The sequence below is a fragment of the Rosa chinensis genome, chromosome 7 (assembly GCF_002994745.2).
Source record: "Rosa chinensis cultivar Old Blush chromosome 7, RchiOBHm-V2, whole genome shotgun sequence".
NCBI classification, from domain to species: domain Eukaryota; kingdom Viridiplantae; phylum Streptophyta; class Magnoliopsida; order Rosales; family Rosaceae; genus Rosa; species Rosa chinensis.
In genome coordinates this window covers 48725927-48741941 of record NC_037094.1, presented here as the reverse complement: position 1 = coordinate 48741941, position 16015 = coordinate 48725927, and the positions used below count along the sequence as shown (strand labels likewise).

Genomic DNA, 16015 nt, shown 5'->3' with positions numbered 1-16015 from the left:
GGGAGATTGTGACGTCCCGAACCCAAATTCACCGGTTTACTAGTCATTTGGACGGTAAACGACTTTTACTTTCACTTTTACTGTCGTTTCAATGCTTTTAGGGGGCCCTAAAAGTTGACTTTTTGTTCGGGTCAAAATTTGAGAAAATTTCCTTCATGAAAGTTGTAGAAGACGTTAAACCGAGCATGTGCATATGTGGTACGTAAAAATCGGAGTTCGTATGCGAAAGTCATAAGCGAAATTAGGAAGTTACTGTTTATGGTAGATTAGTATAAATTTAAAAAGTTATTGTAGCCAGGTAACTTTTCTTTCTTTTCTCTCTCCTTCCCCCCGTGCTCTCTCAGTCTCTCTTCTGCAACTCTCTCTTTCTCTCTTCTGCAACCTCCTCTTTCACCACCTCTAGGCCACCAAATGGCGAGCTGCGAGCATCGATGGACTCGTCTCCTCCTCCTTATCACGCATGTGAGAGTTGTTTGCGACGATTTGGCCGGAAATGTGGAGATCGAAGCCAACATTTTTACTGTAGCAAATTGGTCAACGCCGATTTCCGGCCACCTCCGGTCATAAAGTCAGGTCCATTAGAAGCGCGTTGAGCCACTCTTCATGCTCACCAAGTTTCAGAACCCAGATCGAAGCAGCATAATTGGAAAATTTCACTGTACTTCGGAGTGCTTAATTGTTCGGCCACTTCAAGGTATTTTCTGACTTTTTCACAGTTGAGAAAGTTATTGGAAATGTTGAGATGATGCTGTGGATGAAATTTGGTGGCCGGAGGACGAGTTGGCCGCCGCATGAATAGTGCGACGGTGAATAGTGCGGTGTATGAACAGTGATTTATATTATGTTTTTTATTTTTTTAGCTAGTTAAATCCTATAATTTTTGTAGAGGTTGAATATGTGAATTTGGTTGGAATTGGAGAAGTTTTTAATTGATTATGAATTTCTGGGAATTTAGGATTTCGATTATCGATTTACGAGAATCCGACCGTCGGATATCTCTTGGTTCTGACTTGGAACCTTTAAGATAACGAATTGGTATTAGATGTAAAATTTGGGTTGAATCAGAGAAGAAGTGGCGAGATGATTTATGAGGATTTAATTTTGAGAATCGTATTTAATTGTTGAATAGTTATTTACGGAAAATAATTGTGTACAGGGCGACGTACCGAGCTATTTCTCGACGAAGGAACTCGTATGCATGGTCACCTAAACAATACAGTGAGTGGACATTTATTTTAAATTAATTGTGCATGCAGTATATTAGCATTTTCCGATTGAGATTTAATTTATAATTTGAATTATTGAGTTTTATGGTTTTATGAGATTTAGTTTATCGAGATTTATTTATGAATTAGGAGGTTAGTATTGAAATTCTTTCCCGAGGGCTTTTAGTAAATTTTCGAGATAGTTATTTATGAGTTATTGAGTTGGGAAATGATTTTTCGGGAAGTGACTGATTTGGAAAATATTATGAGAATTATTGTTTTCCAATATCAGTTTTTATGATGATATACGAGTGCAAAGGATTTAGCAAATATTTGAGCATGATTGATTTATCGAAATTTATTGGGTTTTGAATTCTGCACTTATCAGACTTGAGTTAGATGGAGATTTCTTTCCGAAAGCAATTATTGATTTACAGAGTATTTGATTTTATGCTTTCGAGGTTGCTTTCGAGGATTTATTGAGATTTTGAGGTTATTTTCAGTTTCTTGAGGAGGCTATTCAGTTTATTAAGGAGGCCAGTTTTGGCGCATGCGTATCTTACCTTGTTGGTAGTCCCTTCTAGGTAATAGTCTGGTTGGCAGTCTCTTCCAGACTACAGCCCGGTTGGCAGTCCCATCCGATGGGTCACCTGGTTGGCAGTCCCTTCCAGATGACATGAGGTAGTTAGTCGGCAGTCCCGTCTACTACTTGTGGTTAGTCGGCAGTCCCGTCTACTACTTGTGGCTAGTTGGCAGTCCCTTCTATCCACCGCCTCCTATTCCGGTTGGCAGTCCATTCCGATGCGTCATCTGAGTGGCAGTCCCTCCTAGATGGCATGAGGTGACTAGACAGCAGTTCTTTCTAGTCATCAAACGAGCCTCATGAAAAGGATGTTTTTATAAGGATTGAGGATGAGATTTTAAGAGGTTTCAAGATGTTCTTGTTACGTGATTGAGATTTCAGTAAAGAGGATGATTAAGAGTGTTTTCAAGATTGTTACTGCATGCGAGATTTTAGAGAATAACTTGGGAAAGCATTAAGTTTTACTTATACATTTGAAAGTACTTATTTTTCGTCCACTCACTCTAACGGATTTTAAATGTTTTCCCCTGGGCCCTTCAGTTTTAAATGCCCAGTTTGCAGGCTAGTTTAGCTTGAGGTCGAGCGTACTTGGGGTTGAGGCATAGCTGTAATAGCTTCCGCATTATAAAAGCATCGGTCATTTATCTTGTTTTCTATTCTCTTGTACGCCTGTACATTAGATTGCTCTGATAACCTATGAGATTAATATTCTTAAGTATCAGAATTGTTTGTGAAATGGGAGATGTTGTGATCTAGGGAGCAGGGTGGCTCCAGGAGAATAAGGATGGATGATTTAGAAGTGTGGATGTTTTTCTACAGGTTTTGGGTTGTCCATTTTTAGGGGAAGTTCTGTCAAATTTTTGGTAGAATTTCTTCTAAAGTGGGCCCCGCAGGGCCTCTTCGGATTTCAGGGTGAAATCCGGGGCGGGTCTTGTCAGTGCCTATCCTGCTCTTTATCCTGTACTGTTCCTCGAATGTTACTGTGGCTGCGTTGAGTGTTGCGACGTACACCAATTGGGTCTTAGGCTTCAAGATGTTCAGACCAATGGTTCCATACTAGGGCAGTGTAGGGTTAGAGAGTTTTTTCAATTCTGTATTTTGTTTTCAGCAATTCCTTTAGGATTTTAGTCTTTTTTGGAGTTTCTGTTTTGGATTTTAGTACTCTACTGAGCTTGCATTGTAATATGAGGGTGCTTGTACGCTTCATGCTTGACCGATTGAGGTAGTTATGATTTCGATCAATGGATTAGTCTTCCATTGCCCTCAAAAAAAAAAAAAACCTAATCAATAGTTACAGGTCCGTCATAATGAATGACATCCATGAGCCACATGGGCCGGCCTAACCAGGCCTAATGAAATTTTTCACCCATACCCGCGGGCTACCATTAATAGTAACCAATCCCGACAACGATACAACCCCTCTACCGACATTAAGACGAACTACTTCAGCCTCTTCAACATTGTGTAAACAGCCAGACCACGTACAAGAATGATTCACCATCACTTTGACAACAAGAAAGAACTGACAATAGAACGAGCATTAATCAGGACTAACACCATAGAGATGGCACAATAGTACTAATAAGACACCATAACAATGGCATCGACATTACAAGAAAACACTCAAACCTTTGCTGAAGGGAGGAATGACTTATTAAGCCTAACCACGAACTAAAAAAAAAACCCCAAAAAAAAAAACAAAGAAATAATCTGCAACAATTAACATTCCCTCTCCACAAAATTGACACTAGCTTCCTAGAAACTACCACAGTAAAGTTGTTATTGAGGTTGGTAAACTCGCCCTCCATAATCTGACATCTAAGCCAAGGACAAAACCAACCTGGCCTGAAGAGAACTCCCGAATTTCCTTCCCAGCACCACCAAACCAGGCTTCACCAGATATCAGTGTCAGCCACATATTACACCAGTCCAGTCCCCCATCTTGTGGACCTTCCGACCACCTTGCCCCGCACCTCCAACTCATATGTCTACCTCTGCTATAAACCTAGATTCCAGCGAATCTCTCAAATCCAGCACTGCCCCAACAATGACCTGGTGCCATTAAGCCTTGCAACCTTGTCAAGATGACCATGTAATACTCCATAAATTAGTTATTAATTTTTGTGGGTTTTCTGGAAATTATATTGTTGGTTGTTGTGCGATTAGTTGTTTCGTGGGTTAAGTGAAAGTGTTTCGGACGAATAATTACTCGAAATGTTTTATTTTTGAGGGGTCAAGATTTGACTTTTTATTCATTAGGTTTCTTCAAAAACTTCCTTCATGAAAATCATAGAGCGCGTTGATACGAGTTCGCGCGTGGACATGCAACACGCAAAAACCAGAGACCATATAAAGAAGTTATTGTCAGGGGAAATTATTTCCATTTTTGAAATTTTAGTATAAATAGGAAAATTTCAGAAAAATGCTCAAAATTCCTTTTTGGAAACTTTCCGGATTTTTTTGAAATTCCTCTCTCTCTCTCAATCTCCCAGACCCTCGACCTGACTCGAATATATCTCGGGTTTTCGGTCTCCTCTGACGTACCAAACTAGCCTAGATCAGCTTTTCTTGGAGTCCTGCACCTCCTTCAGCCATCCTCTTCTTTCGGCAAGCACCTTGCATGGCGGATCGATGCAAGAAAGTACGGTGGCGCCGACCCAGTCGGACCATTGTTTTCCCATGGCGGCTGGATTTGAAAGGTTAAGTTTTGAAGTTCTCTTCCTCCTCTTTCCATCTATGGAAGCTTTGAAGATTGAATCAAAGTGTGGAGCAAGAAATCACGGTTTGAAGTTCAACGACAGTGATCTTTTGAGCTTGATCTAGCTTATCTAGGCTGACGCGCAGCTGTCTGTGGCGGCAGGTAGCGTTATGTCTGGCCACCCTAGAAGCAGTTCTTTGCTCCCTTAGCCTTCATTCGTCTATACGAGCATGTTGGTATATTTACTTTTTTGTTTGCTCGAATTTTTGGTTGACTTAGGTTATTTTCCGTTTCGGTTCGTATGACTTTTGATCCGTGAGGATCCGACCATTCGATCGTCCTTTTGTTTAAGCGATTTGATCCTAAATGTGTGTCAGAGACTTTGGGTGGTCTCAGAAGAGGTTTTGTCTCGATTAACGTATCCTTTGATTTATAGTTCATGTGTTTCAAACTTTAAAACGATTGTGTACTTTGTGTTGTATTGAGTGTGATCTTAGTGTGATTAGGTGCTTGAGAATGTTGATTTGAGAGGAGTTTTGTCGTTTGTACTTGTCTCGATTTGTGTGTGAAGATGCAACGGGGTATTGAGATGAGTAAATCTCACGTTGTTTTGGGTGACTACTTTGTTATGTTATAATTTTGTTAAATATAATTATTAGCTGTACAATCATATTGATCGAAAATAAATATTTATTTTGAAATATGTGAACTAGATAGTCAACAATTCATGAGTAAGTAAAAACAAGGATTTATCACAAATGATTTTCGGTTTGAGTAAATTGTGAATTATAGTTGGAATTGTGTGGTGAAGTGAAAAACATTATGTTTTGCATGTTTGATCATTGTTGTTGTGCAATGTGATTTTGAGGAAAATAAATGAATTTGGGAATAAAAGACGGCTTTGTCCGTTTTGAGCTTTGAATGAAGTATGTACAATTTTGGGTGATGGTTTGAGATGTGAAAATAATATTTTTAAAAGGTTTTCAATATTGTTTTGAGAATGATGAAATTGTGTTTGAAGTTATGATAACCAGGGTGGTGACCAAAGTGGTGATAATCTCTGTAACAGTACCAGGATGGCAATAAATTCTATGATGATTGTTGTATAAAGGATATAGATTATTGTTGAGTGATTGATGTTTGAGGTTGTTGATATTCATGTTGAGATTGATGTTGTGTCGATTGGTGTTATCAGTAGATGAATGAGTATTGATTTCTAGTTATTTTGGTATTGAATTGCTTGATTTTGTCGTGATATCCGGAATTAAACTTCTATGTAAAAATTACTATATTCTAAATTGATTTCTTTTAATATAATCTCCTGAACTAAACTTAATGCAAGGATTACTATGATTTTTATTGATTGCTTTTATGCAGTTTCCTGAACTAAATCTCTGTGCAGGGATTACCACACTTTCTATTGGTGTAATGTTAGTGTAGTCTCCTAAACTAAACTATATGAAGGGATTATTATGATTTTGGTTTGTGTGCTTGAGGTGATCTCCTGAACTAATTTTCTATGCAGGAATTACTCATTTTACTTAGTTTTAAATTGTAAGTGTGCTTGAGGCCTGTAACAGAATTTCAGTTTTATATATATATATATATACACACACACCAATCCATAATAACTAATTCAATGGTTTTGCTGTTGAAATGAGGTGTGACTGCAATTTCTTAGACTCAGTCCTCAATTCTCTAGAACTCAGTAATAGATTGAAAAATTTATGTTCTTGTTAGGTCTTATCCACTTATGGTGTATGGTTTTATTTTTAAATAGTCTCTGATTCTCTCGATGTGTAAAGTGACGTCATAAATAAATTAGTAACATAGGTTTCAAATCTCCCGTTTATTTTTTTCTTCAAGACTTACTAGTATTATGTTGCTTGGTTATGTGAGCATAACTCCTACTTAAGCGATTGGATGTAGGCGGGTAGTCTATATTTCCTCTGTAGCCAATATAGTACCTAGACTGTGCGGTGGGACAATTTTTCTATTGCCAATGCACATGGTCAAGGCTCCCCACCATTCCTGGAAATCCTCTTTCTACATATTGTCCAGTAGTTATCTCAAATGTGCCTTCGTTTGTCTATAGAGGTATTTCTTGTGGTGCACATTCCAAATTACTCTCTTGAAGTGCTTTAGAATATCAGTGGTTGTGGATTGCTATATCTAGCTGATCGTCACAGAAATTAACCGAAATTTCATATGAGAGCATCCTCATCCTCATAGTATATGTCGGCGTCGATCATCTCTTAACTAGATAGAGTAAGAATCATGGCTAGCCATGTCACACCATCATCTCAAATACACAACGTTACATGCTATATCATTGCAAAAAATGTTTGGTTCATACCTGCACAGATTAGTGAAGTAACTTTGAGTCGTTGATTCATAGTTTCTTGATTCTTGGGACCTATGATCATCCAATGTAGTGCCCCATTGTGAATCCTCATCTTCCATAGTCTAAATTTACAAGGAAGTAGCAAATATCATCATGGATCTTCAACAGTTTCTCGTGAAGGCATCTTCTTCATGTGTCATAAAAAGTTTCCTCAACTTGTTTGAGGTAGAAAGAACCAAGAAGATTAGAAGAAAGAAAAAAAGGAAATTTATATGATTCAGACCTAAGAATGTTTGTGAATTGTGGAAAATGATAATGAGAATGACTCCCTAATTTTGTGAATTGTGGAAAAGGATAATTTTTGATAAAATCAAATCCGTTATTTAGAGAGCATCTTAGATTTTGGCATATGGCGATAGAATCACATAACAGTTCAGGATAAATAATAAGATATATATCACCTTATGCGAGGCAAAAAAAAAAATTGTCCGTAATTTGATCATTCTCATATCCACCAACACATGACAAATAAAATCTATAGAAAATTACTTTGAAGTGTTATTTTGAAAAATTTAATTATTCATAATGCCCCATATTTTCTCTTGTTCTCATAAGGCCAATTACATCCTCAAATTGTTCTATCTCTGACGATTTTGCCCTTCCACTTAAGAAAACCAACTACTCGATATTAGATTAATCTCTCTCTCTCTCTCTCTCTCTCTCTCTCTCTCTCTCTCTCTCTCTCTCTCTCTCTCTCTCTCTATCTCAATTACTCTGAAGTGTCGTCTTGAAACTTTAATTATCCATAAAGCCATATAGTTTTTCTTATTCTTATAAGCTAGTTGCATCCTCAAATTGTTCTATCCCTGAGGATATATTTTGCTTTTCCACCTAAGAAAACTAATTGCTTGATATATCAGAGCTGTTTGGCTAGGGATCTGAGAATAGGGCTCCTACCGTGCTCGATGAAAAAAATTTGATAATTCACGGAGGTTCGATTGGCCAGGTCGGGGAAGCAGGTTCAACTCTCCAAGTCGAAGCAGGCAAGAGTCAGAGCCCGAGTTCAAATTGACCAGATAGCTCATCGGGAAGTTTTGCCTCATATGCCGATGACATAATTTTCCTGGTACAGTTTTTCTACAACATGATATGATCATTGCTACAGATCACTGAAGGCATGCATTCACCTTCTATATCTTATTTTATTTTACAGGATTTGTAGCGGACAACTTTTGTTACAGCAATTATGAATAATCTTCTCCAAATGTGACCAATCGCGTTATTTTTCGTTTTTTGTTGTAATATGCTCCGAGTACTTAAAACCTAGTCGAGGTCGCTCGCTCAGTGTACATAAAGGCTGCTTACTACATCACTTTTACCAAAGGAAGAAGGGAAAATAGGCACAAGTATAGTTTTGTTTTGTTTTTTTCTTTAATTCCCCTGTGAAAAATAAATTTTAATTCCTTGTATCATTACAATTTACAGTTTGTTAGGTTGTTATTTACTATTTTGATTGGCTCGATCAGATAACATCAGTGCATCAGTAAATCTCCTTTCATACGTGGTCTTAATCAATTGGACTTTGCAATGTTGTGTTGTTGTGGAAAATTTGTTAGAATATGAAGTAGTTTTCATTGTTGGTGAGTGTAGTTTTCGGTGTTAGTAAGAGCTAGTAGCTTCTGTTGTTGGTCAAAGTAGCTTTTTAGTGTTGGTGAGAGTAACTTTTTTTGTTGATATGAGTAGCTTTTGTGACTTCGCCCAGGATTTTTGATCAATTAAACAAGCAAATGCATGTGGCATTTAATTTGCTAATTCTTTAAGGTTTTCAAAGAATATCTGTGAGGAAATTAAGCTATAGAAATATATTTATGTATGTAACACATTTGAATCTGCATGGTTTTTCAGGACTTCAAAGAAATTTCTTCTATTGGACTTTGCTAAGACTTAAAAATGACATATGCCTCAATCTACCAATTCAAAAAGAACAACAAATTACTTCATATGTGTGTGTGTGTATCGAAATTATCACAAGGCCAGTATTGAACTAGCTTGCTAGCTTGAATATTCAACTAGCACATTGATTCCATCCTAGGTTATAGTGGTTGGTTCCTTGATGAATTTGTGTTCCCCAAGTTCTTTAACATTACTGGCATTCTTTGCAGTAAGAAACCGCAGCTCACTGCATGCAGTAAATCTATTGTATGCGTGAGAGTATACAAAAGGGTTTTCACGATACATTAGTTGTTGATGGATGATACAACATGCAATACAAGATGCAAAGTAGTGGCTAACTAACTTCCAATGTTCAAACTTATGGTATCTTACTGGATGGTCTATGTAATTACCAACAACTAGATATCGCAATGGAACTGTTTAGAGAGTTGGAAGGCATGAAGTTGGATATAGATATTTTATTATGTACAATATTCTTATTGAAGGTTTGGGTAAGGCTGGAAGAGTTGAAGCTGCTAGGGAAATGTTTTGCAGTTTATCATCAAAAGGACTTCAACCTAATGTCAGGACATATAATATAATGATTAATGGCTTTGTAGTTGGGGACTTGGGGCCACTATATTAGTTGGAGCAGCAAAGTTTCTCAAATAAATGGAAGATAAATGTTGTTCTCCAGATCAAAAATGCACCCATAACTAAATTATCCAGGGTCTTATTAATAACGATGAGACATTAGGGGCTATGGGACTAATGTATCTACTACGAAATTGGTAGTTGGTTTACTATCTAAAGAAATGTAGATCCTGCTTTGCTGCCATTGTTAACGAATTCGTTTTGAAGTTAATTTGGATCTTTGAAACAGAAGAACTTTCTCATTATTACAGGGAAATTGGGAAGGCTGCACCTTGACTACTGTGGATGTACCATGTATGTTATTTGTTTCATAATCTCATTGCTATTGTACAGTACTAGCTAGATTTGTTGGCTATGAGTACGAGTGAAACATTGTAAGCTGCCAGTAGCATGCTCCGACACTCGATATGAAAAAAGAATTTACAGATTCGGGCTACGAAAGTGAGCTGATTGATTTTATTGAAAAGGAAAGCCCATGAGAAAGTCTTGACCAGTGCGTTTTTTTTTTTTTTTTTTTTTTTTTTTTGAAGTATTAGCTCTGAAGACTTCATTTTCCAGTTAACTTGATATTCCACACTGCACCGGTTCTGTTGAAATTGTGCGACGGCAGAATTGGTAGCTTTTCAGAAGAGCCAATACAAATATACACAAACAATGCAAAAGCAGAATTGTTAGCTTGTAACTGGTGAATGTGCTTAAGTTTTCCTCTGGTTGGAAAACAAATTAAAACTAAAGGCCATGCTGCTAGTCTGCTAAATAATTTTCCATCAATTCATTTCCACCTTCTACATATATGTGTGAGGGAAACGCATTTCAATCCCATGCCATTAAATTTATATTGCACTCTTCAACTAGAACAAAACATTTACAATATTGAAATTCATCAAGGAATCAAACCATCTGTAGCATCCAAAGAATGCCCGTAATGTTCAAGAATTTGGGGAACACAAAGGCGCATAGAGCTTATATAAATACAAGTAGTTAATGCTCAACAGTAAAGCCCTTTGCACGACAGCAGAGATATAACTTGATAAGACATCCAGAAGGCTTGAAGGCAGCTCTTATGCTTACAAGGAAACGGTAAGAAAACGGTAAGAAAACGTAAGCTGAGACTGAGGAACTCTAGCTATAATTCAGCAAATAACATAATAAATTTAAGTCAGTGATCTAAGAGTCTAATACACAACATTAAGATAAGACAGTCAGAATAGAAACACTAGAATTAGGCAAGCTAACCAACGGCAGTTGCTTCCCATGATCCTACATTATAACGTCCCATCTCTTCACAAGCTACACAACAAATTGGGACATGATAGCTTCACTCGTAAAATGTGGGTGGCAAACTCGATGAAAATAAAGGACAGAATGCTTAGGAACCAAAAGATCTGAAGTTTACAGTATTCTAAATTTAGGACGTACCCATGATGCTGACTTTCTTCAAGTTATTAGGAGTCAATTCCTGCAGATTAACAAATAATATATACCTCAAGATTGAAGCCCGGGTAACATTTATTTGAACATATGATTTTCAAGAACTCATGTATCACTATTTACTCAATAATTTCTTAACTTTCAGAGGTCACTTACAAAACGCCTACCAATTCACTTTTGCACATTCTGACAACACAAATGACAACAAGGGCTCAAAATCTACAATGGACAGACTTAATACTCCTATGATGACAGTAGCAACATTATTGGTGTTTCTTTGACTGGGTGCACGCTGAAATAAGGGCATGCACTTACTCAAATGAACATGCCCTTAAACAGGTAAAGTAAATACATGATTGCAATCACCATGTCAGTAGCATCACGTAACATCATTAGTAAAATCCACCAAATGGACCTTTTGTTTTCTTGTTTTGGATTTACTATATAAAGAGGAAATCTAAAACACTAAGGAGTCCAAACACTAAACAGGGCAAATTCAGAGGAATTATTGAGCACTGAACTTTCAAGAAAAAAAAAACACTAAAATTCACTAGAAAATCTCATATCTACTAATAAAAGAGTTGGACTTTTGACTCAAAGAACCAAAGGGATTGATCTATTTAACCGAAACGAACTACAGCTTATCAATTTGTGAAAACAAAGGTTTCTATTGTTTTCTAGTAAGTGCTGTTTTAAGTACTAAGATGTAAAGCAGACTCTTACCGACTAGCTTTTGGTAAGTGAACCTAAGGTAGTACTGTGTCAATAGTCTATCAGAAATGATGTGAAAGTAATGCAGCATTAAGCATGAACGGTGGCATGTCACAAAATATCTCAAATCCGAGTGTCCAATGAACATAAAAAGGACTTGCTCACATTCTTGTTCAAAATATGGGTTCAATGGAACATATACGCAACATGCCTACCATTGTGAGTGTCAATTCTACAAAGACTTCATGATCACATTCTGCCAAAAGAGATATCATGTTACACTATCTGCAAAACACAAAATCATGAAAAGTTAGAAAAGTAACAGGAATTTCAAAGCAATTATTGAGTACTAAACTTTCAAGGGAAAAAAAAGAAAAAAAAAACTCTCATCTAATGAGAAAAGTGGAGTTGGACTTTGACTCAAAGAACCAAAGGGATTGATGTATTTAGCCGAAACGAACCACAGCTTATCAACTTGTGAAAACAGAGGTTCCTATTGTTTTGTAGTAAGTGCTGTTTTGAATAATAAGATGTAAAGCAAACTCTTACCAACTAGCTAGTTTTCAATAACAGAACCTAAGGTAGTCCTGTGTCAATGGTCTATATCAGAAAGTGATGTAAAAGTAATGCAGCATGTTGACATCTCACAAAATATCTCAAATCCAAGTGTCTAACGAACATAAAAATGATTTGCAAACATTCTTATTCAAGATCTGGGTTCAGTAAAACATATTTGCAACATCCTTACCATTGTGAATGTAAATTGTACAAAGACTCATGAACACATTCCGCCAAAACAGATATCAGGTTACACTATCTGCAACCAATTGAACCTTTAACAAGTCACCTGCTTCTAACTAACAAAGGGATTGACTATAATAGACATCAATTTAGCCGAAATGAACTACAGCTTATCAACTTGCGAAAACAAAGGTTTCTATTGTGAAAGTAATGTAAAAGTAATGCAGCATTAAGCATGAACGTTGGCATGTCACAAAATATCTCAAATTCGAGTGTCTAAGGAAGAGAAAAAGGATTTGCACACATTCTTGTTCAAAAAATGGGTTCAATGGAACATATATGCAACATCCCTACCATTGTGAATGTTAATTCTACAAAGATTCATGAACACATTCGGCCAAAGCAGATATCAGGTTATACTATCTGCAAAACAGAAAATCATAAAAAGTTAGAAAAGTAAACAGGGGAATTTCAGAGACATTATTGAATACTAAAATTTCAAGAATAAAAATAAAACAAAAAACACAAGAAAATCTCATATCTACTGAGAAAAGAGGAGTTGGAGTTTTGACTCAAACAGCCAAAGAGGAACCCAGAAGGTGACCAAAACGAGGCGCTGCAAGGCGGGTACTAACGAAAAGTTAGTGTGGGATGAGGACAGGGTTAACAAGACCAAAGAATGATCTTAGACTCTTGGTATCAGGAAACTGGAGGTTTGTCAATCAACCGCATCACAATGACACTATTGGGTGCTTCAAGAGTATTTTATGGCACATAACAGTGTCCTTAAAATCCAAGAAGTCATGATGAGCACTGAGTTCTGATTTCTCAGCCTCAGTCAGAATTGAAAACCCAATTGAACTACTAGTCCATGTATTGAGTGCGCTTTGCGCAGAAGGCAAGACTAACCTCTCAATGCCGAATTCCATGAGCCGATTTTCGAGCTCATTCATCAAAATCCTGCACATCCCAAGTCTCCTAAACTGAGGCCTAGTCGCCACGAGTGGCACTTCAGCAACTCCCTTATTGATCCTCACCGTGGCGGCACCGATCATCTCCTGATGACCATCATCATCATCTCTCCTCTCCAAAACCACAGTGTAAAACCCTCTCAAATTCAACTCGGAATCGGATTCCAAGTCGAAGACAATGTCCTCAGCAATGTCTCTGTTGGTGTAGGGGTCTTTGGAAGGCTCGAAACACTCGTGGATGGCATTGAGAGCGGAGTGGAGCTTGGTGCAGTAAAAAGATTCAATTCGCATGTGAGATTTCAAAAGCCTCCATGTCAGGTTATTCCTCACGGGAATGGGTGTCCCCAAAATCCGGTTGATCCCAGAAATCTTGGATCTTTCATCTTTTAAGACATCATTGATGTTTCTTGTTTTCGATCCTCTTCTTGATCTGGATTGGATTTGGGGTCGGGTTCTGTTTGACGACGCCGTTTTGCTCTCCCAACACCGGACTGATTCTTCTTCAGGAACGCGCGAGGGTTTCACGGTAGACGACCATGACGATGCCATAGTAAAGGCCCGCTTCCGCTTCATGATTGATCGATCTCGATTAGGGTTTTTGATCGATCTTAGGGTCGATCTCGATTAGGGTTTTTGATCGATGTGGGTCTCGATCTTAGGGCTTAATTCAGCGGAAAGTTTGATCAGAGAAGAGAAATTTGTTGAACAGAGAGAAAGAGAGAGAGAGAGTGAAGAAACAAAGAAATTCAAGAGAAACAAATAAATGATTTGCAGGTAGAGGAGAGAAAGTGAAGACAGAGCAAATGCAGGTACAGGTTTATATAACAGGTTCCAACGGATACTTTCTCACTTATTGACACGTGGCCTTTTGCTGCTTGCTGCCCACGAAATCATGACAGCTGGCACTCCCTCCACTAGAAACGAATACTGCGTTTAAATCAGGATCCCCTTCATGTTCCCAAAAAAAAAAAAATTAATTAATAATAATACAACAAAGAATAGAGGAACAAAGAATAGAGCAAACTGAAGACTGACAAAAGGTAGGGTTAATAAAAAAGACTAAATTTAGTTTAGTACTCAAATTTTAGGGTTAAAATTAATTTGGTCCCTGATTTTTTTTTTTAATTAAGATGATCCCTGCACTTCCAATTTCCATTACTCGAGTCCAAATTTCAAAATTGACTCCAATTGTGACATCATATGGTGAGTTGACACCGACAAGCATGGCCCACTGTTCAGTTTTTGATTCTCAGTTTGGACGAAATGTCCAAACTACCCTGATTACTATTTTCCTCATCTCGAGCGTGCTGGAGTCGTGGGAGGGCGTCCGGGCAACCCAACCATGTCCACCGTCGTTGCCACCGTCTACCCCCTTGCTAGACCCAGGACGAGGCTCGCTTCCTTATCCTCGCCTATCGCGACCACTGGTTCTACGAATCTGAAATCTGCCAACTGGGACCACATAGCCGCTGCCACAGCTTCCTTGGCTCCCTCCTCGCCGCCCAAGACCTCGTTGTAGTGCCATCAGAAGGCTCGTAATTTGGTAAAATTTGATGGAAATGTTGACAGGGATTTTAGTCCTGATGTTGATGAGAAGTCTAGCTTCTATTCTAGCTCAGGGAAGAAAAAATGTTGATTACTTCTGGTTTTGTAGCTTTGATAATGTGCTCTTGTTTTACTGTGATTTGGTTTGGAAGTAGATTATTAACATAGATAGTGGATATGGGGTTCTGCTTTGAACTAGGGATGGCGGAGGTGTCGAATTTGGTGGAGGAAGAAGAAGAATATGGGATAGCCGAGTGTGAGAGTCAAAGTTAGGGGTAGTGTGAGAGATGATGATGATGGAAGTAATAACTCGACGACGTCGGGAAAGCCGACATACGTGGAGTCGTTGACGTATTGATCAAGATCAAGAGGGAAGGAGAGGAGCGGGTCTCCACCGTCATGAAGCTTGAACTGGAACCTGAACCAGGGTCTTTACACACTCTGGAGCCCGTCTTTGCAATTGTAGTGAGGGGTTAGAGAGGGTCTAAATTTGGGGGTTTTGGGAATGGTCAAGTTGGTCATTGGGTCTTTTGAAGCATAGGAGTTTGGCTTTGGTAGTTTTGAGGTGGAAGTTCTCATGATGATGAATTAAATTTGGGAGCAATTAAAGAGTTTTTTGGGTTTGGAAAATTGAGAACCAATTTCAATTAGGTTGTTCTATCCCAACAACATTTACTTTGCAAAGAAAAAGCTACCCAACAAAGATCATATTGTTCATCAAGCCACGAGGTATGTAATCTGGAAGGTCACGTCCCCAAATTGAAGTTTCCATAAGAGAATACGACATTTTGACAAGGTTCATATGTAAAATTGTAGATTGAATCAATTGGATGTGGGTAGATTTGGTAGGCAAATGCGGCGGTTGAGAAGCCTCAAAATTCCATAGCAGTTAAAAACTTTAAAATTTTTAGATTTTGAAATGAAAGAGGAAGAGAAAGTGTGAGGGATATGGAGGATTAGTGACTCAATTTAATATGGTTGGGTTTAGTGGCAAAAGAAGTTATGTTCCATTGTTTTGGGGGGGGGGGGGTTTGAAATTACCAAACTGCCCTTTGAAATATGAATAATGGCATAAGGTTAATAGTGTTATTAACGACATGTATCAAAAGTGAATTGCAGAGGAAAACTGAAGACTTGCAAATGATGAAGGGTATGATTAATAAAAACCTCTCACCCATGAAAATCTCTGGGCAGCTGGCA

General features: G+C 38.0%; 1 protein-coding gene across 10 annotated transcripts; it reads right to left on the bottom strand.

Annotated features, from left to right (window-relative positions):
• Positions 1–10241: 10241 nt before the first annotated feature.
• On the bottom strand, positions 10242–14165 carry LOC112178528 (increased DNA methylation 1). 10 transcript variants are annotated; one of them, XR_005803425.1, is made up of 3 exons: positions 13209–14165; positions 11774–12915; positions 10242–10875 (listed from the first exon to the last, which is right to left on the bottom strand). XR_005803425.1 is itself a non-coding variant. In XM_040511086.1 (2 exons), exons 1-2 carry the CDS (start codon positions 13841–13843, stop codon positions 12798–12800), a joined length of 753 nt encoding a protein of 250 aa, XP_040367020.1. In that variant the 5' UTR covers positions 13844–14165; the 3' UTR covers positions 10242–12797. The 10 variants fall into 10 exon arrangements, 3 of the variants coding, with proteins under 3 accessions (XP_040367020.1, XP_040367022.1, XP_040367021.1); XR_005803424.1 differs by having other exon boundaries at positions 10242–11843; positions 12307–12915; XR_005803426.1 differs by having other exon boundaries at positions 10242–11843; positions 12654–12915.
• Between the last annotated feature and the right edge of the window lie 1850 nt (positions 14166–16015).

Excerpts from the sequence above, each read along its gene's own strand:
- LOC112178528 (XM_040511086.1), bottom strand. The coding sequence starts at position 13,843 with ATGAAGCGGAAGCGGGCCTTTACTATGGCATCGTCATGGTCGTCTACC. Across the intron at positions 12,916-13,208 it reads ATGGAATTCGGCATTGAGAG|CGCCTCGTTTTGGTCACCTT; the intron begins GTTAGTCTTGCC and ends CCCGCCTTGCAG.